The sequence below is a fragment of the Setaria italica genome, chromosome IX (genome assembly GCF_000263155.2).
Source record: "Setaria italica strain Yugu1 chromosome IX, Setaria_italica_v2.0, whole genome shotgun sequence".
Classification (NCBI taxonomy): Eukaryota; Viridiplantae; Streptophyta; class Magnoliopsida; order Poales; family Poaceae; genus Setaria; species Setaria italica.
Genome location: NC_028458.1, coordinates 1,416,351 through 1,443,151, shown reverse-complemented (window position 1 = coordinate 1,443,151; position 26,801 = coordinate 1,416,351). Strand labels below are relative to the sequence as shown.

The following is a 26,801-nucleotide window of genomic DNA, read 5'->3' as shown; positions in this document are numbered from 1 at the left end:
CTGAGATCACAATTCGTTGTGCTTCACCATCGAGATCATCGTCGAATCCAACCATTGAGCCAGTCACTGGTGCGTCCATGGTCCCAATGGTGACGGTGATGCCACCAAATTGAACCATATCAGCTTCAGGGATGCTAGAAGTAGTGGCACCTCAAGATCAGGTAGTTCAAAAGTAACAAAATGGAGTCTTGACATATCTTTCATTCAATATTACAGTTTTATATTTTAATTACTATTTCATTGGACTGCAAGTGGGTAGTAATCATGAGCAATTTGCAGTTGTACCTCAAGGTTGGACATCTTTCAAATCAGGGGATGATGCATATGAGATGTACAATGCATATGCTAGGACTATTGGTTTTAGTATAAGAAAGAGCACTACAAGGCCTAGACCAGATGGAAGTATATATCAGAAGCACATAATTTGCAACAATCAAGGACAACGAGGTAAGCATTCATCACATGAGACTTCAAAAGAAAATGCTACTACAAGGACAAATTGCAATACTCGGGTTCAATTTAGTATAAATTGAGAGGGCATTTGGACAGTTTAAAAGGTTGTATTTGACCACAATCACTATCTTGCTTGCCCAAATAAGGTAAACAAGCTGAGGTCTCAAAGAAATATTACAGAGATAGATACACAACTAATTGCTCATATACGAGGAGCTAGAATACAACCAGCCAAAGTGTATGAATTTTTTAAGCAGTGGTACGGAGAAGTTGAGAATGTACCTTTCTCGCAAATGGATTGCAATAATTTGATTGGTCGTGAGCGGAAGAAGTACATACCATCCAATGATGCACAAACACTACTAGAACATTTGAAGAATAAGCAATTAGAGGATCCTACATTTTTTTATGCCATACAAGTAGATGAGGAAGATGGTCGGATAGCCAATTTCTTTTGGGCAGATGGTCAAGCTATCATGAATTATGCATGTTTTGGTGATGTAGTGTCATTTGACACAATATTTCAAACCAACCATCACAAGCAAACAATTATATTTGGGGCTGCACTATTATATAATGAAACCATTAAATCATTTGTTTGGCTCTTTAAAACATTCCTAACAGCAATATCCAACAAGCATCCTAGCACAATTTTCACGGATCAGTGTGCTGCCATGTCTGCTGCAATTAGAATTGTATTCCCTAACACGAGGCATTGTCTTTTTTTGTGGCATATTTTCCAAAATGCCGCTAAACATCTTTGTCATGTAATCAAGGACCATCCCCAGTTTCTTGCAGAATTAAGAAATGTGTCTACCAATAGAGTTTTGTGGCATACTTCGATGAGTTATGGCATGAATTGTTGATCAAATATAAACTTGAGAAGAACTCATGGTTGAATAACCTATACGCGTTGCGGGCGCACTGGACTGCTGTCTTCTGTGACTCTTTTACTGCCCATATGACTTTAACCCAAAGGAGTGAAGGTATGAATAATGGTTTCAAGAAAAAGTTTTGAAGAAGACTCTGCCTGTCTGAGCTCATAGAAGAATGCGATAAATGTGCTGCTAGACTCCGTGAGAACGAGTTGGATGCGGACTATAAATCACGATCCACTAACCCAATTCTTTATATGCCGCATTTAGCAATGTTGAAGACTCCAGCTCAATCATATACAAGGAAGCTTTATTCAGATTTTGAGGAACAATTTAAAGAGCAATTTTCTTTTTCATGCAAACTATTACAATCTGAGGGGACAATCAGTACCTACAAGGTTACGCCTACCAAATTTCAAGATGAAGCAATAATTATCTTTAACTCTGAGGATATGATCATATCATGTTCCAGCAAAAAGTATGAATGCATTGGTATATATCACATTTCAAATTAATACTACTTCATAGTATATGTTGCTCAAATCCGTGTACCTATATTACATGTATTTTGTGCAAGCATGCTATCCGAGTCTTTACTATCAATGAGGTTTTTATCTTGCCAACTCAGTATATACTAAATAGATGGACAAAGTATGCAAAAAGAGAGTTTTATTGTGAGAAGAGACAAATAATTGAAAATGAAACTTCAAAAGCACAAGCAGCACGTATCGCTCGAAAGGCAACATCTATTGCATTGAAGTGCTCAGTTTCAAAAGAGCTTCTTCATGACTTGGAGAGAAAAATTGATCAATTGGACTTGGAAGCAGATACTACACTAAGCCAAAAACTTGGAAAATCTTGTGGAGTTTCCCAAAGTTGTAATGAATATGATACAAACATAAAAAGGTGAAGTATCTATTAGAGTTCCTGAGGTGATAAAAGATGCAAAGAAAAAAAGAGAAGATGTACATGAGAAGAAGAAAGGGAACAAAAAGAAAACTACTAAGAAAACAGGTACTGCCACCAATTAAAGTATGTATTTTACCATCTCATATTTATAGCTAGTAATATTTTTATATATAAGTATTCTACATAAAAACGTAAAAAGAATGCCACACATAATAGGGACGGTGCACAACATTCAAAAGAATTGATTGTAAGACAGAGAACGAAGTTCTACTTATCTCTTGAATGATCCATTTACAAACATATCCTAAACAATTTTTTTTTCTGTGCAGGGTTCTTCTGATGCAAGCAGTGGAGCTGATATTACACCACCAGACTTCTCGACCAGTAAGTATAGTGAGTTTTGGACCATGGTTGCTCCTTCAAACCAAGGAGCATATATGTTTGCTCCTTCAGCACAAAGAAGATATATGGTTCCTCCTTCAGTATAAGGAGGATATATGGTTCCTCTAGTCCAAGGAGGATATTTAATTCCTTCTTCAATCCAAAGAGGATATATGGTTCCTCCTTCAGTTCAAGGAGGATTTACAAGTCCTTTAGCTAGCCTTCATCAAGATGCATCTGCTGGCAAAAAATTACATTTCGATGAAGTGTCAAATCCGGCAACATTTGAGTAGTAGTCATGGTTTCATATTTTTATAGCCACCATAAGACTATAATGTTCCAATTGCGCTATTTCGACGATTCTGAACTTTTCACTAAGCCAGTAGCACAAACAATTTTATCTACTCAATTGTCCTTTTCACTAAGCCATTTTATTTCTGCTTATCCAAAACTGACATATGAATACAGAAATACAGTCCGCATACTTTTTTCCTGTTCGCCGTACAAGGTTGCTGGCTTGATGGAGACCATCAAGCTTGGTGGTTTCCTGCATACTTGCAGTTCGAACGAGCGCTCGATGACCCAACGCTGGTGCCGCACAGCTCGACGACCTGCGCACCGCTGCTCGCGCTGCACATCTTGACGATCCCCGCACCTCTCGTCCTTGCTTGCTCCCGGTTGCTTCGTTCGATTCAAACAAAAGCTGCCTCAGCGAGGAGTCTAGCACGATGGGACGCGCCTTGCTTCCCTTCTCACCGGAGATGGGCTGGTGAAGAACAACCTGGCAGCGGGCGGTGTCTGCAAGCCTTGACTCTTGAGGCTAACACTCGAGGATGAGGAGAGGGGTGGCTTGATCTTATTTTGGATCGAGCCGTCTTCAATAGATGCTGCGGAAGTGGCTCGCTCACGGAACGGCAAGCGAGAGTCGCGGCTCGCTCGGGACTCAGCTCGGCGCTCGTGCTGATGGGCTTGCTTCCGATAGGGCCAGCGGGACACGCGTCAATATTCTGGGAGGTGTCCCGAGGCTCCGTGCGGCCATGCCGCAGAGAGTTTTCTTCCAGGAAAGAGCGAAGAGGTTGTCTGCCGATCGTGCGCTGATATGGAACCATCGTCACTTGCCATGGACAATACTATATATAGCTCGATCGAATTCGCGTGGTTGTACGAGAAATAGCTAGCTAGGAAGATGCAGTCAGAGACAGTAGTACTGTATTATATTCAACTACGTTATGCCAGAACGATTTGTGCAGTCATCTTGATTTTTGAGTGTTAGCGGGTATGAATGCCACCCGCCAGCACAAAAGGTGTAGTGACCAGCCCGTTAAAACCTGTCACCACAAATGCATTTATGTTGGTAGGTGACATAACCACCCGCCAGTACAAATGGATACCATTTGTGCTAGCAGGTGCTAATGTCACCCGCACAAATGCATTTCAATTTATACTGATTGGGAGGGCTAAATATTTCTAACTAACCAAAAACTTAATCGTACATATCCCAATATATTTTTAACATGTATTAGACTATATATATGCAATTGTGTAGGAGTTTCAAAAATTTTAGAAGTGATTTGCAATTTTCTAAGATTTAAATGATTATAACCATGTTTATTGAATTAATTAATATTTGAACTAATTTCTTCACAAATAAGATTAAAAAATTCCATAAAAATGATAATAAGGAAATATTTTCCATTTTAGCTCAAATCATGAAAGTACATGTGAAATTTCACAAGTTTGTAAATGTATTTATCACTTCTATTACAACTTTTGGTGGAAAAAAATTCTTATAATATGTAAATATGGTCTGAAAATTATATAAATTGGTAGGGAGTCATTTTGTGAGTGTACGACCTTGATATAAAAGTTTCAATATGTTTTACAAAAATTTGACTCTACATTATTCACAAATGTATACTTTACTAATCATGTTCCATATAACTCAAGTCACACTTTAAACTTGTCAAATAACTTAGCAAAAACAAATATCATATATATCCTACTATAATTTTTACCAGTATAATACTATATATATGTATATATATTTTGTTGTAGAAGATTCAGTAACTTTTAAACTAATTTAATTGTCTAAAAAAATTAAAAAATATGAAGAGGTATATAGATTTGTGCTGGCGGATGATAATGTCACCCGTCAGCATAGACACATCACCCGCCAGCACAAAACATCAAAAAAAATTTGTGAACACTCAGTGCGGAGCCAAAAAATGAGTGCGCTCGAGCAGAGCCACCTCTCCTTATCTTCTGTCTGCCTCTTATCACTTTGCTCATCTTTATCTCTTTCACATGCTCTTCCGTCCTCGCATCTCTCTCTCTCTCTCTAATTTCTAGGAGCTGCAGCAATGAGGGCAGCAGACGGCGGGAGCCATGACTGAGCGGCCAGCCCGCAGGAGCTGGGGCCACAACGACTGGCGCAGCCAGCGGAAGCGACGACCGAGTGGCCGGCCTAGGGAGCTGGGGCCACGGCTATCGGCGCGGCAGGGCGGCGACCTCGCAAGTGCTAGGTGTTGGAGGTATGCCCTAGAGGCAATCATAGAGATGATGATATTCCATTTGTATCCATGATTTGTATACTGTGTTCATTGAATATCCATTAAAGGCTACTTGAATTGATTTGCAATTATGTGAATTGTATGTGAAACTCTTTACTTGTATGGTTATTCTAAAGTTGTCCCTAGTCGGAGTTCATGTGAGGACACACATGAATATTAGACTAGCACATGTATTAGTTGATGACTATGTTTCACAAGTCATGGACATGGAGATGTTGAACTAATAATGTGGACACATGTGGAGACATGTGTTAGGACTGACCCAACACGAGAAGTAGTTCTCTCTTTAAACAACATATACGCTTTGTCCTTAGACCTGAGATTGTCGCATGTATTCTAGATGTGGATTGACCTACTTAGGGGCTATCAAACGCTACGCCGTAACAGGGTAGTTATAAAGGTAGCTTTCGGGTTTGTCAAGAAGCATGCTATGAGACATGGTCAATCAAGATGGGATTTGCCCCTCTCTGATTGAGAGTGATATCTCTGGGCCCCTCGAGTGATCGGATCAGAAAATGCATGGCCATGCTACGTACGGTTAAGAGTTAACCTACAAAGGGATTCCGAATCACAGGATCGAGAAAGAGCGGTCGGCTTGAAGCTGGACCAAATATCGTGAGGCAAAGGGAATAGCATGTATATTATGTTGTGATGGTTCGTCTGATATGATCTTCGTATGCGTATAGGAGTTGGCACGTCTTGCTAGAGGCCGCTACCGACTATTGGGCCGAGTAGGAGTACTCGGGCCATGTCTATACGTATCCGAACCCATAGGGTCACACACTTAAGGGGCTGGAAGCCCAATTCGGATCTGATCCGAGTTGGATTAGGTTTAGGAGTACTAATGGGCCTCGGATCCAGAGGCCCATCAGGAACCCCTATAAATAGAGGGGTGGGGGCGCCCTAGGGTTTGACACCTTTTGGCTGAACACTTCTGCCGCGCCTCCCACGCCCTCGCCTGTTGCAACTCGCGGATCTAGCAATCCGGCTTGCGACGCTTCCTCCCTGCACGTGTGGATACCTTGGAGGTGTTGCGCCTGCAGCACTTGGACGAGCCACCGACGAGCCGCCGACGAGCCACGACGAGCCGACGACGAGCCGCGGCACCGGAGGCGATCTTGCTGTGCACGTGGACGAGCTGTTGAGGAGCTGCTGGACGTGATCGACTACGTACGACTACGTTGATCGACTACGTACGACTACGTGATCGTCTTCACTGCACCGACGCATATCTACATCTTCCGCACCAGTAGTGCGTCGAGTGGTAATCCCGTGATCCTTATACGGCAGCTCTTCCTGGTTATACGCGGTAGAAAATTTTGTTTTGCGCTAGCGTAGCCTACCTCGTATCCCAACACTAGGGCAGGTCCAACGCGGGGTAGATGTAGGCCGCGCGGCCTGCCGACGGAGGAGCCGCGGCGGCGCGGGTGTTGATGCTAGCGAAGCGTGACAGCGGAGGCAGGTCCTTCACGGAGCTGATGTAGGCAACGGGGCAGCTGTTGGTGGCCGGCGCTGTCGGGGGCAGGGCTTGCGGAGCGGCTGTTGCCGGCGGTGCGTTAGCCTGGTGGGTGCAGGACCCGGCGGGGAAGCCTTGGATGGGGCTGACACGAGCGGCCGGCGGTGACAAGGCCCTTCGGGGCAGCTCGTGGCGGCCAGCGCCTGCAGGGCAGGGCCCTGCGGGGCGGCCATCGCCGGAGGCGCCTTCGGTCGGCGGGGCAGCCGTGGACAACACGTTCGCCCCCAGGGCGGCCTGCAGGTAGATGGCGGATGGAGTGGCTGACATGGGTGGCGGCACGAAGCGACGCAAGCAACAGCACCGGGCAGCGGTGCACACGGCGGCGCGGCCTCTACGGCCAGTTTTTTTTTCTTAAAAATATCTTTGCTGGCGGGCTTCCTAAGCACTCGCCAGCCCAAATCGTGATTGCGCTTGCGGGTAGACGTCCACCAGCAAATATGACTATTTGTGCTAGCAGTGAATTGCTGGCGGGTGCCAGACCCGACAGCAGAGATGGGTTTTGACCGCCACCATAAACGTTTTGTGGCGCAGTGCTACCCTCACCCTGGCTGATCTGCTAGTGGGTAATTTAGGTCATGCAAATTTCATTCTCTAATAAAAGGTTTTGAAGAACTCACGGACAGAGATATATATATATGATGGCCCACGCATGATTTCATTCTAATAAAAGTTCTCTCGATGTTTTTTTTTGAGTTTGTGCGGGACTCGTGTTTCTTCCGCCACCATTCATTCGGGATTCCGCGCAAGTTTAGGCCTGCTAATTGGGCTGTAACTATGGTTAGAATCCAATAAGAATCCATTAGCTAGCTAGTATGTAATAAACAAGTTGTAGACGATTCCCCACTATCTGCGCGGCGCAACCCTCCGACAGGGCGGGGTGCGACGAATGAAAGCTGCGCGTTCGATGCATCTCGAATGCTACCACTTTCAAGGCCGGTTTCAAGTTAATTAATTTCAACGCCAGATATGATGCGCAAACCTGGCTGTCCCAACTTTTCATGCACTTCTTATCTTTGTGCGTAGCTGTTAATTTTGTTCCTAGCTTTTCCTTCACACACTCGTGTTTGTCGTACAAGTTGGTATTGCGCATAAGCACATCGATCGCGTGCTCACGAGAATGTAACCACAACTCTAACAAGTCTTCTCTGCCTCCTATCACTTGATCTCTTTCGCCAGCTATTCTGTCCTCACATCTCTCGCTTATCTCCAGGAGCTGCAGCAGCGAGGGCGGCGGATGGCGAGAGCCATGACCGAGCGGCCGGCCCGCGGGAGCTGGGGCCACTGCGATCGGCACGGCCAGCGGAAGCGACAGCCGAGCGGCCGGCCTGCGGGAGCTGGGGCCATAGCGACCATAGCGACCGGTGAGGCCGGGCGACAGGCTCGCGAGTGCTAGGGCAGGTCCAGCTTAGGGCAGATGTAGGCCGCGCGGCTTGCCGACGGAGGAGCCGCTGCGGTGCGGGCGTCGATGCTAGCGAAGCGCGCCGGCGGGGGCAGGTCCTTCGCCGAGCTGATGCAGGCGATGGGGCAGTTGGTGGTGGCCGGCGCTGTCGGGGGCAGGGCTTACGAGGTGGCCGTTGTCGGCAGCGCGTTCGGCTGGCGGGTGCAGCACCCGGCGGGGCAGCCGTGGACGGGGTTGATGCGAGCGGCCAACAGTGACAGGGCCCTGTGGGGCAGCTGGTGGCAGCCAGCGCCTACAGGGGCAGGGCCCTGCGGGGCGGCCATCGCCGGAGGCACATTCGGCCGGTAGGGCAGTCGTGGACAACGCATTCGCCCCCGGGGCAGCCTACAGGTGAACGGCAGATGGAGTGGCCGACATGGGTGGCGGCGTGAAGCAACGCAAGCAACAGCGCCGAGCGGTGGCGCATGCGGCGGTGCGGCCTCTACGGCCAGCTTTTTTTATTTCCTAAAAATATTTTTGCTGGCGGGCTTCCTAAGCACCTGCCAGCTCAAATCATGATTGCGCTTGCGGGTAGACTTCTGCCAGCAAAGATGACCATTTGTGCTGGCAGTGAATTGCTAGCGGGCGCAGGCGTGCGGGGCCGCGGGAGGCGGTGTGGCTGGAAACGGCCGGGCGCGAGGGCCACGGGCGGCGGCGGCGGCAGCAAAGGGGCAGCACAGTGGTGGTGGAGACTAGGGTTGAGGAGGTGCATCCTATGGACGAGAATTGTCGCGCGGATCTCAACACATTGGAAGTCAAATAACTAAATAGCTACTGTAAGCTATATTTTTTTCAAAGGAAGGTAGGCTCTTATTTAATCGTTCATAATATTGTGAGGTTAATGCAACATTTCTGGACCAATCCCAAAACTAAATTTTAGGAATAAATGAGAGAAAACACCCTCCAACAAAAGCCCAAAGAGGTTTCCAATTACTCACGCTTCCCCAAACCTGCCGTAAATCGAGCAAAACAAAGAGCGTTTCTCCGCACTCCCAATCCGGCGTTCCCACGCACTACCCCACGATGCCGCCATTTTTTTTTTCTGCCTGCCTTGCGTCCGTCCGCACATATCCCCTGGCTGCCGCCATTTTTCCCACCTGCCTTGCGTCCCACGTACATATCCCCTCGCTACCGCCGTCCACCATGCGCTGCTTGTACCGCCCAATCGAAGTCGCCCTCGCTGTGGCTCTGCATCTGTTCGGCATCGGCGTGATCTCCAATCACCACAGACTGCATTCATGGCCGTGCTGATTGCCATCTCCGATAGCCGGCCTGCTATCCAGTTGTTGTCGCTGATCTTGCAGCCGAGGAACAAGGTAGGTCAACATCTCTGCCCACGGCCCTTCAATTTTCTGAATAAATTTGTATCAGTCTCTTGCTAATTGAGGTCGTACATTAATCTTGTAAAGCAATCTCTGCATAGTTATGTGATACAATATATGTATGCCGACGATGCAGCGATGTTCATTGCACCAAGAGTAGAGGAGATTGACGCGTTGGTCAACATCTTGACTATGTTTGGAGAGACAACAGGGCTGAAAGCAAACTTTCACAAGTCAACTGCCATCCCTATCTGCTGCCAAGGAATACAACTGAGTGAAGTTCTACGAAATCTTCCGGCAAAGCATGGAAATTTTCTGGTCAAGTATCTTGGTCTAATGTTGTCTACAACCCGCCTAAAAACGGTGGACTTCCAATCTCTCGTGGACAATGCCATAGGCAAATTTAGTAGTTGGAGCGGAAGGAATATGACATCAGCTGGATAGCTAACGCTTGTCAAATCGGTCTTGACCTCCCAGCCCGTCTATTTCCTTACAGCCCTAAAAGCACCTAAAGAAATTATAAATCTCATTGACACTAAGAAGAAACAGTTCTTATGGGCCGGAAATGACAATATCACAGGCAGGAAGTGCAAGGTTAACTGGGTCCGATCGGCCAGGCCTAGGAAAGGGGGTGGCCTGGGAGTATTACATCTTGAAAAATTCTCCAGAGCACTCCGTCTGCGCTGGCTATGGCAGGAATGGATGAATGAGGGTCCGCATTGGGAGGGAGGCGATATTCCTTACTCGCAAGCTGACCGCAAGCTATTTGCGGCGGCCACCACAATTACACTTGGAGACGGTAAGAAAACATCCTTTCGGGACAGTGGTTGGATCAATGGCCAAAAGCCGAGGGATATGGCGCCAAACCTGTTTAACATCTCCCGAAGAAAGAACGGATCATTACACGATGCTGTGACTAATGATGCTTGCATTCGGGACTTAAATCTTCTACATCACGGTTTCTCAGTGAACCACTTTATTGAGTACCACCGCCTATGAGTTGAGGTAAGCCGGGTGCAGCTCAGACCGGAAGTTCCGGACACCATTGTATGGAAGCTCACGACGGACGGACAATACAGTTCACAATCGGCCTACCGAGCGCAATTTTTTGGATCCACGACGACTAATTTAGAGGCCATCATTTGGAAAGCTTGGGCGCCGGACACTTCAGCTAGCTGGCCATCCAGGACAGAGTCTGGACAGTGGATTGACTGGTGCGACGGGGATGGCCAAGTAATCCACATTGTGCTCTCTGTAATGCAACACAAGAGACAGGACTTCACCTCTTTACCGGTTGTAACTTTGCAAGGAGAATTTGGACAGAGATGAGTGCTTGGACACGGTGTGCAAACATTGACCCGAGTCATTGGGATCTACATGACTCGCTCCACAATTGGTGGACAGCATTAGCGGGTGGTCAGGTGGTCGGTAGGAAAGGGTTGCGAAGCCTAATTATCCTTATACTGTGGGAGATTTGGACGGAGTGAAATGCATAGATCTTTCAACATCAGGAGCAACCACTCAGTCACATAATTGCCAAGATCAAAGATCAAGCGACTATATGGATTGCGGCAGGAGCTAAACATTTAGAGTTTTTCATTTATGCTGCCCGGCAGCCTTAATTGCCTCCCGCGGCGTCTATTTTTGCCATTTTAGTTTGACTAAGAGTGTACAGAACTTTCCTTTGTTTTTGCCGGTCGGGTTTTCCTCTATTTTAATATAGCAGCAGCCCTCCTGCTAGCTCGTTTCAAAAAAATATATACTTGTTGGTCAAGCAATCTGTTTGAGCGTGTGTATGATAGGGAGAGTCAACTATATATCACGTATCAAATTAGTTTGTCACTGTTCATGGACTATGGACGCTCCACTTTGTTTTCCTGTAAGCAAAGCAATTCTTTTGATTCTAGGTCAAAGATTGGGTGCACCGCAGTTGATAGTATTCACCTACATGTTTTCTTTGTTCCTTAGATGTAGAATTTAAGCCATCTAGAAATGCATCATTTGCATCCCTAGTATGGGTTCTGAACTGACTGAGGTACTTTGCCAAAGGAGCAATGCCATCTCCTCTTGCAGTTGGTTCATACATGGGAGAATGGCACACATCTTAGTCTCCAATCAGATGTCAAATATTTGTAGGTACCTGCAGATGCATCTTGCGTATCCTTGCATACTTTTTTTTTATCGACAATGGACTTCTTTTGGTTCACAAGTTCAAGTTAATTTTGCTGAAGGTGTATGTATTCCATGACTACAGAGTACAATAACACTACAGCTGCTACTTGCATTGATACGACTAGCAAATGGAGTCAGTAAATTTGGAGTGTGTGCTGGAATTCCTTTTATAATCTGTCATGAGATCATTCTCTCGATTGTTATTCTGAAATTCTGAACACGAATATGAATTTCTTGTAGGTGGTGCTAACAATGGAAGGAGAAGGTTTTTTTTCGCGACCGTGCCTTGGCACGTATTTCATTAAAATGGAAGGAGAAGGTTATTACACAAACATGATGAATGAGACTGAGGACAACAGTCCTATGGCTTTGTCTAGTTTCAGTAGCCCTCCTGCAGTGCAGCAAGCACCCAGCATGGGCAATAATATTGCCACTGCCACCATAAGGCCAAACCAGAGGAGATAAAAAAATTTAGTGAGGAGGAAGATAAACTACTAGTATCATCATGGTTAAATGTCAGTATTGATCCAGTGTGTTGTGCGAATCAAATTCGCAGTGCATTTTGGAAGCGAGTATCTGATTTCTTTCATTCAAACGAGGAAAGCTCCTCCGAGCGTAGCCAAAGTTCACTTGTGCACCGTTGTGCATAGAGGCTTTGGATCATTTGTGGGAAAAGAAGAAGGAAGCCGATGCAGAGAAGGAACTCAAGAAAGAAGAGAGATAGGGTTGCTAATGATCAAGTGAGGATTCAGAATGACCAAGTGAGGCTTGCAAATGAGGCAAAAACTCTTGAGATTAAAGAAAAGGAGTTGAATGTCAAAAGGATGTTAGAAGAAGAGCGAATTATGACAATCAACATTAGTGGTATGCTCGGAGACCAACAACTGTACTACAAGACTCTTCACTCTAAGATAATGGCTCGCCGTGGAATCAGCTTGGCTTGATCTAGTTAAAAAATGCATGAACTCTTTTGTTGAATTATTATTCGTAGTTTGAACATTTGCATTGACATTTGTTTTGTCATATCAATCATTTCTTTACAGACTTGTTGCACTCTTAAATGTTTCATGAAAGATCATGTTTGAGTACTGTTAAAGCTCTGAAAATAAGTGTTCTACTGGATGCATTGAGTTTCAGCTAATAAATAAATTGGAGATCTTTGTACTTTAGCAAATCTGAAAAAATAAATTGGAACTCTCAGCATTGTATCAAATCTGAAAAAAAAGTAAACTGGAGCTCTCGGTACGGTAGCCAATATAAAAATAGTTGTAGCCTTCAAGAATGTAGGAATTCAGAAACATGACACTAACAACGACCTAATATTTATCAGGAAAATATCGCCACAGGTGCTCCACCAGGTCTTCTCGTAGTTGATAGTGAGTTTCGTTGTCCCTTATTTTTTTGCGCCTTAATAAAATCCTCAAGATCAGGTGTAGGGTCGTGGGAAGGTTTAACATTCTCACCACCAGATTCAAAACGTTCTTCAATATCCACTTCTCCCTCTTCTTCAATAATCTTGTTATCCATGATGACACAAGTTTTCATGATGTATCCCAGCGTGATGTCATCCCAAAAATGAGGAGGACCTCTAACAATGGCGAAACGAGCTTGCAGCACCCCAAAGGCCCATTCCACATCCTTTCTTACTTATTCTTGTGCTATGGCAAAATATTTTCTCCTATTGCCATGTGGTTCTGATATGTCTTCACAAATGTGGCTAAGGATGGGCATATGCCATCAGCAAGATAATATCCCATTGTATAATCATGATCATTTATGCTATAACCTATTTTGGGAGCTTGGCCGTCAGCTAGTTTTGCACGTGGAGATCGATGCAGAACGTTGATATCATTATGAGACCCAGGTAAAAAAAAACGTGCCAAATCCATAGATCAAGGGAAGCAACAGCTTCTAAAATAATTGTAGGCTCATGCACGTAGCCGGAGTACATACCTTGCCATGCTGAAGGGCAATTCTTCCACTTCCAATGCATGCAATCTATGGAACCTAGCATGCTGGGAAACCCTCTTTCCTCCCCAAGTGCAAGTAACCGAGCTTTGTCATTGTCATTAGGTTACTCATCTTCAAAAACATCTACAACTCTCACAAACCGTTTTAGATTCTCTATGGCAGTACTTTCTGCAATACGAATTTTTTCATCTGTAGCATCCGCGGGTATTCCATAAGCAAGCATACGGAATGCTACAGTGACCTTCTGCAAGCAACTTAATCCAAATTTTCCAGTTGCATTTCTCTTCTGGACAAAGTAGTCATCATGGTCTTCAACGGCATGCATTATGCGCAAGTATAGATGTCGATGCATTCTAAACCTACTCATACAATAAGATTTTGAAATTAATATTATGCTTTGCGGTAGAGATATATAAAATGTATTTGACTAAATACGAACCTCCACCTGAAAAAAGTTGGGCCATATGTTGGTTCATCCTTCTCGCTTACGATCAATTACTTTATGCCTAACCACAGAACCACCATATTTTGGTGCACTGTCACTTTGACAATGACTATGAACGATATGCACAGCGGAAACAAAGAATTCGTCCTCCTCATCCGAAGAGGATGACTGTAGAACCTGTTTCAATAGGGATCAAGGATGACTCATCGTTAATCAAAGGACAACAGCTGTGGTAAACAATGGCCGGCAACAAACAATGGCCAGCGGCAAACACTGTCCAATCCCCTTACCTTTCATACTAGGATAGCTGATACTTTGGTTAGTGTGAGAGGAGGACAATAATATTGAAGGATGGCACCTTTTGATGGATATTGTTCTATTTATGTGGACCAATCACTTTGATGGATGACGAACACATAAAATTTATTTTTTTCTATCTAAAATAGTCATTTACATGCGAATTAGTGAACACATTATTTTGTTACGAGCAATTTGCATGTAAACACACCCACAGACATTTAGGGGCATTACAGATATTTCTTACACAGCCTATAGTTTTCACAGCTGCTCTAACCAAATAGTCTTCTGCTTTTCCCACAGCTGATTTTCCACAGCCCACAGCTCACAACAGTTTTTCCAAAAACTACTCACAACGGTTTTTCCAAAAACTACAGCCCAACCAAACACACTCTGCGCCATCCAGCGCCGCCTCTTGCAGTACCAGTCCAGTGAGCCCCCCTGCGATCCGCTTCCATCTTGTCTGATTTGGAATTGCAACTCGTACGGACTCATAGCAGTAATTCGAATGGCTTTCAGTATTTATTATGTGGTGCCAATTGTCCGTTAAATTTCGTGCTTGACTTGATATCTGAAACTAACTATGAATGTGACAAACCAGCTGAGGTAAGTTTCGATCAATCAAAACGAACAATGCTCTGAACATTGTCTTGACACCTATTTTCTTTCCACATTCCTAGGGTCTTATTATCCTGGTTCCTGCCGCAATCTTAAATATCATGCATGTCAACTATCTTAACTTTAGATTGTGACCTATGAAATCATGAGTGTGCTTTCCAGTGTGTGATGTCGTCCTGGTACCTGGGTTCCTGGGCATCAGATTAAAATTGTATGCAATGCACGACCCATTTTATGGTAGAACTTGTATTTTGTAGGGAAGCGACTCTTTTTCCAGGCCATGAACTTCACTTTTGAATTAGTTGGAGGCCCTTGTCTCCAACCACTCAGCTTGCAAAAAGCTATAAGCTGACTCCCTCTAGATCGTGTTTACGATTGATTCAGCCATTCAGGCCTGACACGTCACAAATTCTCTGCAAGGTGTCAATAGATCAGGAGACGAACACAATTTACTCTGTATTGTGTAATCTTCTAGGAAAAAAGAGGAAGAAACGCATGCTAAATTGCTAATGCCTGACGCCTGACGGCCATGAAATTTCGCATGGGTTTGTATTGTAGTGCTCTACCTGATGCTTTGGACTCGTGATTTTGTTGGGTGATTCATGCTGCTCCGCTCGGTTGGCCCTTTGGCGCGCAACCATGTAAAAATTGCAGTGGAGAACAGAGAACAAGTACTCCAGTTTAGTTCTGCTTTCGTGGAGCGGAGAACAAATGCATCTCAGATCAAATTTTAGACTTGTCATTTGTGCGGCCCAAATTCCAGTTGGCTACATGTACAACTGATGCTCAGGGTCAGAAACGTCTGCATTGCGTCATGCAGGAATGGGCAGAGGAGGTGAGCGGAAGCATGCAAAAGAATCCAGGTTCAGTAAGATGGTGAGCTAACCGTGGAAGAACCATGGACCCAACGTCATCGCAGACCGAAGCGTCTTGAGATGGTTCGGAAGCTAGGTCAACAACCAATGTCAGGGGATGGCTGAAAACCGATGACCATTGTCCGATCCTGAGCTATAAATTGGCGACCATCTCTCGCGTCTCTGCATCACATTCACAACACAATCAAACTAGCTGCAAACTGCAAGTGTTCTCAGGTACTACTCGAGAGTCGAGAGCCTAGCAGCCGAGCTCGGTAGCCCAACAATGGCTTCCACCTCGAGCTTCTCCCCGATGGCGCTCGTCGTGGCACTCGTGCTAGTCCTAGGAACCAGCACTTGCCACGCGGCTCGCCGGCTTGCCGACGACACGGCGCCTGCCGCGGCACCGGCCGCCATCCCGGCCATTCCGGCAGTGCCGAAGCCGACGGTGCCGGCAGTTCCCACCGTGCCGCAGATCCCTGCCGTGCCCGCGGTCACCGTGCCTCCTATGCCAGCGGTGCCCGCGGTGACCTTGCCGCCGATGCCGGCGGTGACCGTGCCAGCGGTGCCCGCGATGCCAGCCGTGCCGGGCGCCGCGCTCCCGCCGCTTCCCGCCGCCGTCGTGCCTGCCGTGCCCAAGGTCACCCTGCCGCCGATCCCTGGCATGCCGAAGGTGACGCTGCCGCCGATGCCGTCCGTGTCCATCCCCGGCATGCCAACAACCCCCTTCCTGGCGCCACCTCCCAAGGCCTAATTAAGAAAGCCACGTATGCCGCATACGTCGCACTCTGCAGTTTTTCAAACAGATGTCTGTGTTCTGTTGTCAGTTGGTGTTTTCCTTGTGATGGCTTCATTTTATCCCTATTCTTGTGTAAAGTTTTCCATACATATGTTAGTTTTGTAATTCTATATGTATGCACATGTATGTATTCATGAATATTATACGTGTATGATTTTACTTTTGATTACTGAGAGAATGTCTATAATTTTATCTTGAGTTAAAATACACCAACGATGGTGTTTATCCGGGTCACTGAACTCTCAGAATGCATTTTCATATCCGCAAACTTGTCTCAAGGTGCTTAAACTCTCAAAGTGCATATTTAGCCTCCAAACTTGTCCTCGAGTTTCATCCGGATTCCTAAACTCTCAAAATACATTTTCAAATCTGCCGCTGATGGCAATGCTAGTGATTTGTATTTTGAAATCTGCCGCTGATGGCAATGCTAGTGATCACGCATGTGTTATTGCTGATGGCAATGCTAGTGATCACGCATGTGTTGCTTGACGCTTGATAATGGATCTTAAAATGCACTTTAAGAGTTGAAGGACTCAGATAACATCCTAAATAAGTCACTTTAAGAGTTGAAGGTCACGGATGACACCCTAGATAAGTTGACTCGGATGACACCCTAGATAATCGGATGATACCCTAGATAAGTTGACTCAGATGACACCCTAGATAAGTTGAGGGACTTGTTTAGGGACTCGGATATCATCAAGTTCGTACACTTGAAAATGCATTTTGAGTTTTGAGAGTTTGATGACACCCCCGTAACAAGTTCAAATTGCCGTATATTTTACTCTTTTATCTTTGTTAACTTGGCCTGCTCGGCGCTGGCTGCTGCTGCTGCTCGGCGCTCGCTGCTGGCTGCGGCTGTTGCTGCTGCAGCCAGCCCCAAGCAGCCAGCCGAGCAATACATTCTGGGTTACAGTTCAAAAAAAATCTAAAATACCTTTTTTTTTCCTTCAGAACATGTACAAGGCAAGGAGGCAAGCTATGATTGTTTTCTTTCTTTTCTTTTCTTTTTTTTCAGAAGTACTACACCTATCTAATTTACCTCCACGCTGTTTCAGCATGCTGCTGCTTCTGTAGTTTCTTCCTCCTCAGATGTCTCTCGAGCATCTGGAATTGTCTCTGCAACACCTTTTCCAGCTTCGAATCTCGCTCTCCTCTCGACGGCCTCCCGCACCCTCTCTGCAAATTCTTCATCAGATCCAGTCAACATGTACCGCAGCTTCATGTTGATCCTGTTGGCCACCAGTGTTTGGTGCCGAGGCTCTATCCTGTCCTCCAGGGAGTAACTGAAGAACCTGACAACCATCCAGCAGAGAGGCACAAGGGGTGAGGGTCACAACTCACAACAAGGACAGGCATCAATTACAACTCACAAGGACAGGCATCAACTAGGCTATCAATATCTTTGTTTTAGAAGAAAACATGAACTCCAACTCACCGTGGAAACTCGATGAGATCTTTCAGTGGCCGCACCATTACACGCCTCAAGTACTGGTATTTTGGTCTTAGGATATCCACGTTGTATCTAAGAAGTGCTGGGAAGTCGGCAACCATCTGACCGAGCACAAAGTGGTAGATCCCCAATGACCGGAAATACTTGACACTAACTTCTAGCTTGTGTGCAATACTACAGCCCAAGAGCTGTGGATCCAGAGCAATAACCTTTCCAATGTCATCCTGTTTTACTCCACCTTTCGTCAACAGAAAAATAACCTACGGTTTGCACACGTGTAAGAGAGATTTAGTAGCAGAAGGAATATGTAAAAGTAAAAAATCTGGAAACAAACACTCTACTTTGAAAAAATTATGTCCCTTGTTCCACCATAACACGTGTTTTCAAACAAGGCACTAGGACAGTTACCAAATTTACTGATGTTAACTTGAGATGTTCAATTTCAAGCATTGCACCATCGCTGAAAGATGCATATTAGGTTCAAATCTTTTATATGTAATAGATTGACTGAAATAATGTTGCACAAAGTTCTTTTTTAAAGAACAGGAGGGGCAGGCCCCCTACTGGATATAATATTATTAAATATGAAAAACAAAAGTTCTGTACAGAGGAGAAGAAAAGGAGAAAAGAAAGGGGAAACAAACAGAAGGAACAGATCACTCTAAGGACTCTGACCAATTAGTATATGCACAAATTGACTGCTTATGTGTTAGCTCATCATGATGAACCAATACGGAGAATTATTTAAGTAACTGCACACTGAATAGTCAAATAGTTGGGTTATTCAAAGGTCCCAATTATATGGGAAAAAAAATGAAGTTAATGCTATAGATAGAATGAAGCTTTCTGAGATTTGACTCACTGTACACTCAGTACTTACTATGGTTCTATCTGTACTGTCCCAACTGTCAGTGAAATAAAATTCCTACAATTTGTACACTAATTTCCTATTGAAACCAAGTATAGTAAAAGCTGGTGTAATAAAATCCAAACAAAATGAATCAATATTATCAAAACTGAAAAGAATAATAACAAGATATAAGAACGCACCACTGGGCGTATTTTCTTGTATAGGCTATAAGTTAACACAGGAGGGAACTTCACAAGCACATTGCCAATTGCATCACTCCGTACACCAATATCTAGTAGAAATTGTACCTGAAACAGAATTTTGCATAGAGGTAGATGAGTCATATTAATTGACTTCAGAACATTCTGAGCTCTAAATCCCAGTTGCACACTTTGCAGAAATAAGTAAATACTTAGTCCTATTGGAGCTTTGAAGACCAAGTCTGAAAAATCAAACTATTTTTATGGAGCAGCTTAACAAATTATAACATTTTTTCGTGAACACCAAAATTAGAAAAGAAGTGTGTAACAGCTAAAAAGATGCAAATATATTTCAAAGCAACTAAGAAGTTACCTTTGGTGCTATCACTGTCTCCAAATCAAGACAGAATATTGTAGGTTGGACCAACAGCATTCGCTTCATGCCATCCCGTGAAACATTTAGGTGATACAGATACTTCACAAGAGGCTTCCACCTTTCTTCAATGCTACAGGCCATGAGTTGTGGCTTGAAAGCCAGTAGCCTCCCAAGTTCTTCAGTGCTCAAACCAAACTCTTTCAGATATTGAACCTGTGAACCAGAATGATATTTCATTACCAACTAGAAAAATAGAAGTCAAGAACTGAATATAATATTCAACTAACTAATTAGTTTATCAAAAACCTTCCAAAGGTACAAGGAAAGTTAGTCAATGTGTTCCTTAGCATTTCACACTTTCAAAGTAGATAGCTAGATTATTTCATATGGAACTCTAGACCTATGACCACATATTACTCGTCAGCACATTGATCCTATTTTTTTAGCAGGGGAAACACATACTGCGACTCAGTTTTGTTCATCCTATTTTTTTTCATAGTGATTAGTGAGCTGAAATAAATAGAGCTTCAACCATTCTGAAGATCAATTCTTTACTTTTTTCCATAACAAGGAACAGAAAATGAACTGCATAAAAGAAAAGAGGCTAATAATCCTGCCAATGTGCAGTGTGCAACGAATATAGCACAGAAGTAAAACTAAACGTAAAGCAAACACCTTACTGTTCATCTCTTCCAAGCTTAAAAATCCAAGAGCTCTTGGATAATCATAGACCATCGTGCCAAAGTCCTTATCATCCATACCCATATTTGTATAAAACCTCACTCGTGTCTCCAACTCATCCATGGACAGATTCAGCAGCTGGGGACATCTACTGACCACATAACCAATCCAGTCTCTCCTCACGCCACAGCTTTCCAGATAGCCAATAATATCTTCCAACTCTTCAAAGCTTCGGTTCAGAAAAGATCCACCGTTTGCAAGGACGCGCCCCAAAAAATCTCCTTTTACATAAATTGACCTCAGCCACTTTATCATCATCCTTACTTTCCCCAAATCGCCAGAACACGCACAAACAACTTTGGCAATTTGGGGATATGTCATAGAATTGTGCTTGAACCACCTGAAGTATGTAATTGTAATCATCGCAATCATAATAGGAAAATTTCACGTGTATAAACTACAAACTTGCATTTTTATGATTTGCAATGCCTCTGGTATTCGAATTATCACAATTCTTGTGCAAACAGAACAGAAATAAACAAAGGAAACAGATGAAGGATTGCAAAGCTGGGATCTTTACTTGACTAGCTCGACAAGGCCGGACTCCTGGATGTACGCCTTCGCCCGCGCGTTGAAGGACATGTGCGCGAGGTCGGGCCGGTCCCGCCGCATTGCGGCGGCCTCGACGACGACGCGGTCGACGAACGGCCCCATCCGCGCTGTGAGGTTCTTGACGTACGTCAGGCCGCCGACCTTCCCGCCGCTGAGCGCGGCCACGAGCGCCTCGGCGGCCACCGCGCGGCGCACCTCGAGGGCGCGCCGCAGGATGGCATCCCCCGCCTCCGCGAGCCCAATAGGGGCGGCGGAGCTCGTTGGGGCGGAGACGGAGCCCGGGAAGCGGTGATCCCGGCGCGGCGCGAGGGAGGCCCCCTCGGCTGCGAGGAGTGCGGCGGAGGGGGCCGGAGCCGGGGGCGGGAGGACCGGGTGGGTCGCGATAGTGGGGTTCTGGAGGCGCGAAGCGGCGACGAGGGAGGGGGGGCGGAGGCGATGGCGGCGGCGGGAGGGGTTGGGGGTGCGGAGCGGGAGGTGGAGGCGGAGGTGGGAGTGCGGTAGAGCGGCGGCCATTGTAGGGAGTGCTGTGGAAGGTGGAGCTCCTCCTATCCGCATTTCCCCTCCTGGTTTGGGCCGTTTGGCCGACCCGCGGGAACGATTTTCCCATAAATGAATAAGGCTGCAAAACTTTAAAATTTTCAAACAGGCTATGAAAAAAAAAAATCATTGGCACGTCTTGGAACACCCAAGTATTTAAAGTAGCTATCTAACATAATTTCCAACTTCCTTTTTTACATCTTGCTTAGATAATTATGGTGAGCAAGATGTAAAAAAGGAAGTTCCCTCGTCATCTAGCACGTCCCGTAAGCTACAACTGGCCATATTTGATAAAGTAGATGAGATTTTAGATTTAGAAACATGGATGAACAAACTAACAATAGGTATGGATGGTTTGGAAAAAAAAATTTGTTACTCGCCGTGCTAGCTCAAACGCCTCTCTCACACACATGATGGATTATAGTGATCTCCGTTGTTTCTTCTAATCACTATCTTTTTTTGTCACCATAGTCAATTACAACCCTATGATGGTAGTAGAGTCAGTACTTCTACTCGCATCCCTACCTAGGCAGTGGTGTTGTTGTTGGTTCTGGAGTAGTAGCTTAGATGATCCACTGATGCAGCTCGTTTTGGCAAAGTCGGTTGGTGGCAATGTCTCCGCATATGTATGCATGTATTCACACGCATAAGGATAAAATGAAAATAAATAATAGAAAGAGTTACTCACTCGCTCTCAAATACAAGGGATACTTCAAAATCAAATGCTTCTAAGTTTGACAAATTTATGCAGAAGAGTATTAACATTTATAACCACCGAGCCAATACACGAACGCACTCGAACATGCGGCACGCGGAGGAGCTCCTTGCAGTTCCTTTGCGCGGGGCGGTCAGACCGGTGTTGGTGGCTAGTTAGACTAGTTTCGCCGACAAGCTCGGTGAAAAAAACCAACGAACGCTCGTCCAGGAGGAACCCGTCAGGGCAGGCGCACCTTAGGTTGTTTTAGGGTCGGCAGGCCACCTAGAACGTCCTCAAACGTCGTAGAGATGAAGGAAGAACATTAGATGGGGATTGGAAAAGCTAGGGCAAATAGAAAAGGTAAAAAATCAAAATAGTAGATTGATAATGTTTTTGATCGATTGGATGTCCTCAATCGGCCGTGGCCCTTTATATTTATAGGGAGGAGGGGAGGTCTTGCCCATTAGAAGTCGAAATCCTAACAAACCCCGTGCTGAAATACAACTCTTCACTCGGCCGGGTCAAACATGTCAGATTATTGTTCATACTGATGCTCTAAAGTAACTACTCTAAAGTAACTAGTACATGATGATTTCTAGTACTACATGATGATTTCTAGTACTGCTGATGGACTAATGTTGCCCAAGTCTGAACGATCCCCATCTAACATTTATGGACCTCGACCATTTACTTGGAAAGTCTTTTGGCAATAATTATCCATTCTGGCAATCAAGGTGTAGCTTTCCCATTGCACTTCATTTAATGCATAAAAGTAGGCTCTGCAATTCAATCCAAAATAACGGAATTTCGGTGAAATTCACCCATTTTGGTGAGGATCAAAATAAAACCAAACCGATCCAAAATTTGGCCGAATGTGATTTTTTTTACCATTATTAACGTCCACACAAACCCACATACCCTCTAGGTATAAAACCATGAGCAAACTCTAATTATATGCCTCCTTTATACCTCTCTCACCTTGTGATGGCTAACAAACAGGATCAGTGTACTTTTGCACGTCTTCCTGCTTCGGTGCCCACCATATCTCTCTAATTTTCCCACCATCTTCCAAGAGTGCTCAACGTCCAAATTCCTATCAAAATCTAGCTCCTTGGCCATGGGAGCAGACCCGAGCTCTGTTTCGTGCTCCCTAGCAGGGGTTGACCCCGGGATCCCCTATGCAGCTCTCCCTTTAGCTAAAAAGAAAAGGTTATAAATTCTCTTCATGCATAATTTCTCTCAGCAGGGTATTCCCTTCCAAACCGAAACCGACCCTCGACGGTTTCGGTTTTTACTAAAAACCATCAGTAACCATAAAAATCGCTCGGTAACCGGTAAAAACCGCTCGGTAACGGTAAAAACAGAACAGTTTTTACTGAAAACCGGTCGGTGACCGGAAAAAATCGCTCGGTAACCGGTAAAAACCGAACAGTAAACCGTCCGAATTCAAACCGCTCAGTAACCGGTAAAAACCACTCAGCGGTAAAAACCACACAATAAACCGTCCGAATTCAAAAATTTCAAATTTGAATTTTTTGAATTCGAGCGATTTACGGTGCAGCCGAACAGCTGCCGGATCGAAGCGGTCCAGCCGAAAACCATGGTTTCGAGCGGTTTACTACGGTTTTGTAAACCCTGCTCTCAGGTTGGAACACCGGACCATAAGCGGATCAAACAAATTAACAAAAAGATATGCGATGTGACATCAGTTTTTTTTTAAAAAAAAGATCTGTAAGACAAGGAAATGTGCCCTATTACAGTGATTTTCGAGAAACAACCAGGTTTTCCATGTTACAGGACAGGAGCCAGAGACAAGCAAAATGGAACTTGAACCAATAATAAGTTCACAGTACTACATGTAGTAAAGATGAGCTCCGTTTCATTTCCCTCTCTTGCAATGGTTTTGACAAACAGAAACGAGCATTCTATATAACTGCCACATCAGGAACCACAGAAATAAGCGAAAGACACTTTTCGAGCCTAGATTATTAAGTCCATAGTACTAGATGTTAGTAATCAAACATGAGCTCCATACATCGCTACAAATAAGAAATAACAATCACGCAGGCTTCACTCAGTCTACAAAACAGATGGATGCTGCATTCTACTCCTTGAGCAAGAACCACCAAAACTCCAGAACCATTTTGACATCAGCGACTGCCTTCAGCCACTGCCAAACAGTCAACTGAAGGTTCAGTTCAAGCAGGGCAGAAAGTACAATGTCAGGGATATTACAGCGTAGAGAAAGATAGGCACTATTACGGTATTACCTTACTTGGTTTCCCCCTCATCATTTAGCATGAAGCCACTCCACAGTAGTGAGGTCTCATCTTTTGTGTCGGCTGAAGTGACAATAGTTACGTTGAACCCTCGGATATGCTCAAAGATCTCAAAGTGGTCTTCCAGTTCCGGGGAGAACTCACAGAACTCCGTCTCCATGAAGAACTTTATGGTGTTTTCCCGAATTTCGGCCCGAGAATCAAGCATTGACATCACTGTCAACATTCTGACCAAGAAATTGTACATTGCATGCCCTCGGAGAACACTCTGTCGTGCAAAGACGCTGCCACTGTCTTTGCCAGCCCCAATGAATGGATTGGTTCGAGCAGACTTTCTTGCTTTAGCAAAAGGGTCAACTTGTGCCTCTTTGAATCTCTGGCCGCTCAAAATCTCCATTGCCAATTTTCCGATTGGGACCCTCAAATCAGAACCTGCTTTTGGTACTAATCTGATCTCATACAATCCAGGAACTTGCATGATATTGGCATGATTCTGTTTGAGCAACAGATCCTGACGAAGTACATCTTCGTAATGGAGATGGAGTGGAAGCATCATGGCTGTTCCGCTTTTCTTTGAGATACTTGATCGATTACGCTTCACCTTGGGTGCATCCAATTCCGAGCCCACTGCTTCACTGGATGGTGTTGCATAATGACGAAGGCCCTGTGTGGAAATTTTGTAATTAGCTCAGTAAAAGCATTGCCTTCTTATAGATGCATTATAAAAAAAAGGATGAACTACATGTACCATGTAGAGTGACAACCAAAAGGAAACCCAAAAAAAGGAGATAGATTTGTTCAATCTGATCTGTTTTGAGCAAGGACAGATCTTAATTTAATTTGTTTGTCCAATCTGATATGATTGGACTAAGGAAAGTTGTTTTACCATTGCTCAATTAGAGATATGCAAAATGTAAGATGACTGCATTTTTAACCAATTGGTGTTGTTCATTCAACCAGCCACACATAACACTGAGTATGGGACTATGCCACTATGGATTCAACTGAGTTGTTGGTTGTAGGCTGTCTATTTTGATCAAAGATTGATTTGCTTAAACAGTAACATGAATGTGCAATCATCAAAAAAGCGTGCAAGGATTTGGGCCAAGCACTAATTCTCCTCAAACCACACTACTGCAAGGTAAACCAACCATCAAGCCAATTAGTTAACATGATCATCAGTGATAAACTCCTTTTTGCATTGTCACACAATGAAAAACTTTTGCAGAGCTACCATGGGGTATTGTACTACCTAATTGCAACAAATCAAAAACTCCTAGGAAGCAAACATTTGCAGAGCTAGCTGTGTTAGTTTTGCGGCACCAAAGATGGACGGACTCTCCTAGACTGCAAGTGGAATTAAGTTCGGCAAGCATATAGTTGTTACTATCTGAAGGAAACAACGAAAATCAAAGGGAATGTACCAGCTCTGATCTTTGTTTCTAAAACTATTAGCTTGACAAGCACCGACCAGTTTCCATCAGCAAGCTCGTGCATATAGCTGAGCCCAATGGAGGAGCAAGAAGCCAGCTTTCAGCTACCATGCATATTGGGGACGGTATGTGTGAGGCAATAGCTGTTGATTCAATTCGTCCCCTTGTTGAAAACTACCACAGGGCGCTCTCGATGTGGTCAATTTCACTTCGCAGCAAAACGGTGGCAAATGATCGGTGTGCGAAATTCGCACGCATCAGAAAAACACAGGGTGCCGCTCATGCGAAAAGGAGGATAGATCAGCAGCGATTGACCTAGTACAATTAACCGCGCGGGTTGATGATTTGATGGCCGGTATAATCGACCGATCCAGAGCGGATGGCCGGTATAATCGACCGACCCAGAGCGGAAGGCGGGGAGGGAGCGCACGCGCACCTGATAAGGGCCGGAGGTGAGAGGCCGAGGTGCGTCCGCCGACGGCAACACGCGGGGGACCGAAGCCCGCCGGAGAGCGGGGCTACCGACCTTCCTGGCCAGGTAGCGCAGCGCCATGGCACCGATCGGCCGGATCTGGGCGGAGGAGGACGGCGCGGGTGGGGTGGGAGGCGTGCGCGCGCGCGCCGCTAGGGTTTGGTTGGTTCCGACGAGTGGGTGGGGAAGGGAACTTTTCCTCTCGTGCTTCTGCCCTGTGGATGGCAACGGGCAGTTACCCGCGGGCAGAGGGTTTCCGGGCCCACGCCCGCGAGGCAAACTCTGTACCCGTGCTCGCACCCGCCACCTGTCATGGGTAGAAAGTTGTACCCGCTTCCATCACCCGCGGGAACACCCATGCCGGCGGTGACGGGGGCGGCAGAGGGGAGCAGCCTCGCGGCGGGAGGCAGAGGTGCGGAGCGGGCGGCGGGGGGCGGAGAGGTGGAGGTGGCGGCGGGCGGGATGTGGGATGTGGGAGCGGCAGAGCGAATAAGGATGGAACCTTGGAAATCCATTATGTACATGTATAGCATGTCCACATGTCAGGCGGGTTGCGGGTTTGCAGGCACGGGTAAAATATTTTTATGCCCG

At 45.3% G+C, this 26,801-nt stretch overlaps 3 protein-coding genes across 4 annotated transcripts; 1 reads left to right on the top strand and 2 right to left on the bottom strand.

Moving 5' to 3' along the window:
• Positions 1–16,000: 16,000 nt before the first annotated feature.
• LOC101775509 (non-homologous end joining protein Ku) lies at positions 16,001–16,810 on the top strand. The gene has a single exon (XM_004981136.4). It carries the CDS (start codon positions 16,108–16,110, stop codon positions 16,573–16,575), a length of 468 nt encoding a protein of 155 aa, XP_004981193.1. The 5' UTR covers positions 16,001–16,107; the 3' UTR covers positions 16,576–16,810.
• Positions 16,811–17,376: 566 nt separating this feature from the next.
• On the bottom strand, positions 17,377–21,369 carry LOC101775104 (transcription termination factor MTERF2, chloroplastic). Its single transcript, XM_012848671.2, has 6 exons — positions 20,761–21,369; positions 20,175–20,580; positions 19,497–19,712; positions 19,124–19,231; positions 18,059–18,333; positions 17,377–17,915 (listed from the first exon to the last, which is right to left on the bottom strand). Exons 1-6 carry the CDS (start codon positions 21,345–21,347, stop codon positions 17,675–17,677), a joined length of 1,833 nt encoding a protein of 610 aa, XP_012704125.1. The 5' UTR covers positions 21,348–21,369; the 3' UTR covers positions 17,377–17,674.
• A 2,389-nt stretch (positions 21,370–23,758) lies between these two features.
• Positions 23,759–26,424, bottom strand: LOC106804497 (60S ribosomal protein L5, mitochondrial). 2 transcript variants are annotated; one of them, XM_022829609.1, is made up of 3 exons: positions 26,175–26,424; positions 24,297–24,969; positions 23,759–24,211 (listed from the first exon to the last, which is right to left on the bottom strand). In XM_022829609.1, the coding sequence occupies exons 1-2, from the start codon at positions 26,289–26,291 to the stop codon at positions 24,298–24,300; spliced, it is 789 nt and encodes a 262-aa protein (XP_022685344.1). In that variant the 5' UTR covers positions 26,292–26,424; the 3' UTR covers positions 23,759–24,211; position 24,297. The 2 variants fall into 2 exon arrangements, with proteins under 2 accessions (XP_022685344.1, XP_014661209.1); XM_014805723.2 differs by having other exon boundaries at positions 23,759–24,196; positions 26,175–26,423.
• Positions 26,425–26,801: the final 377 nt, after the last annotated feature.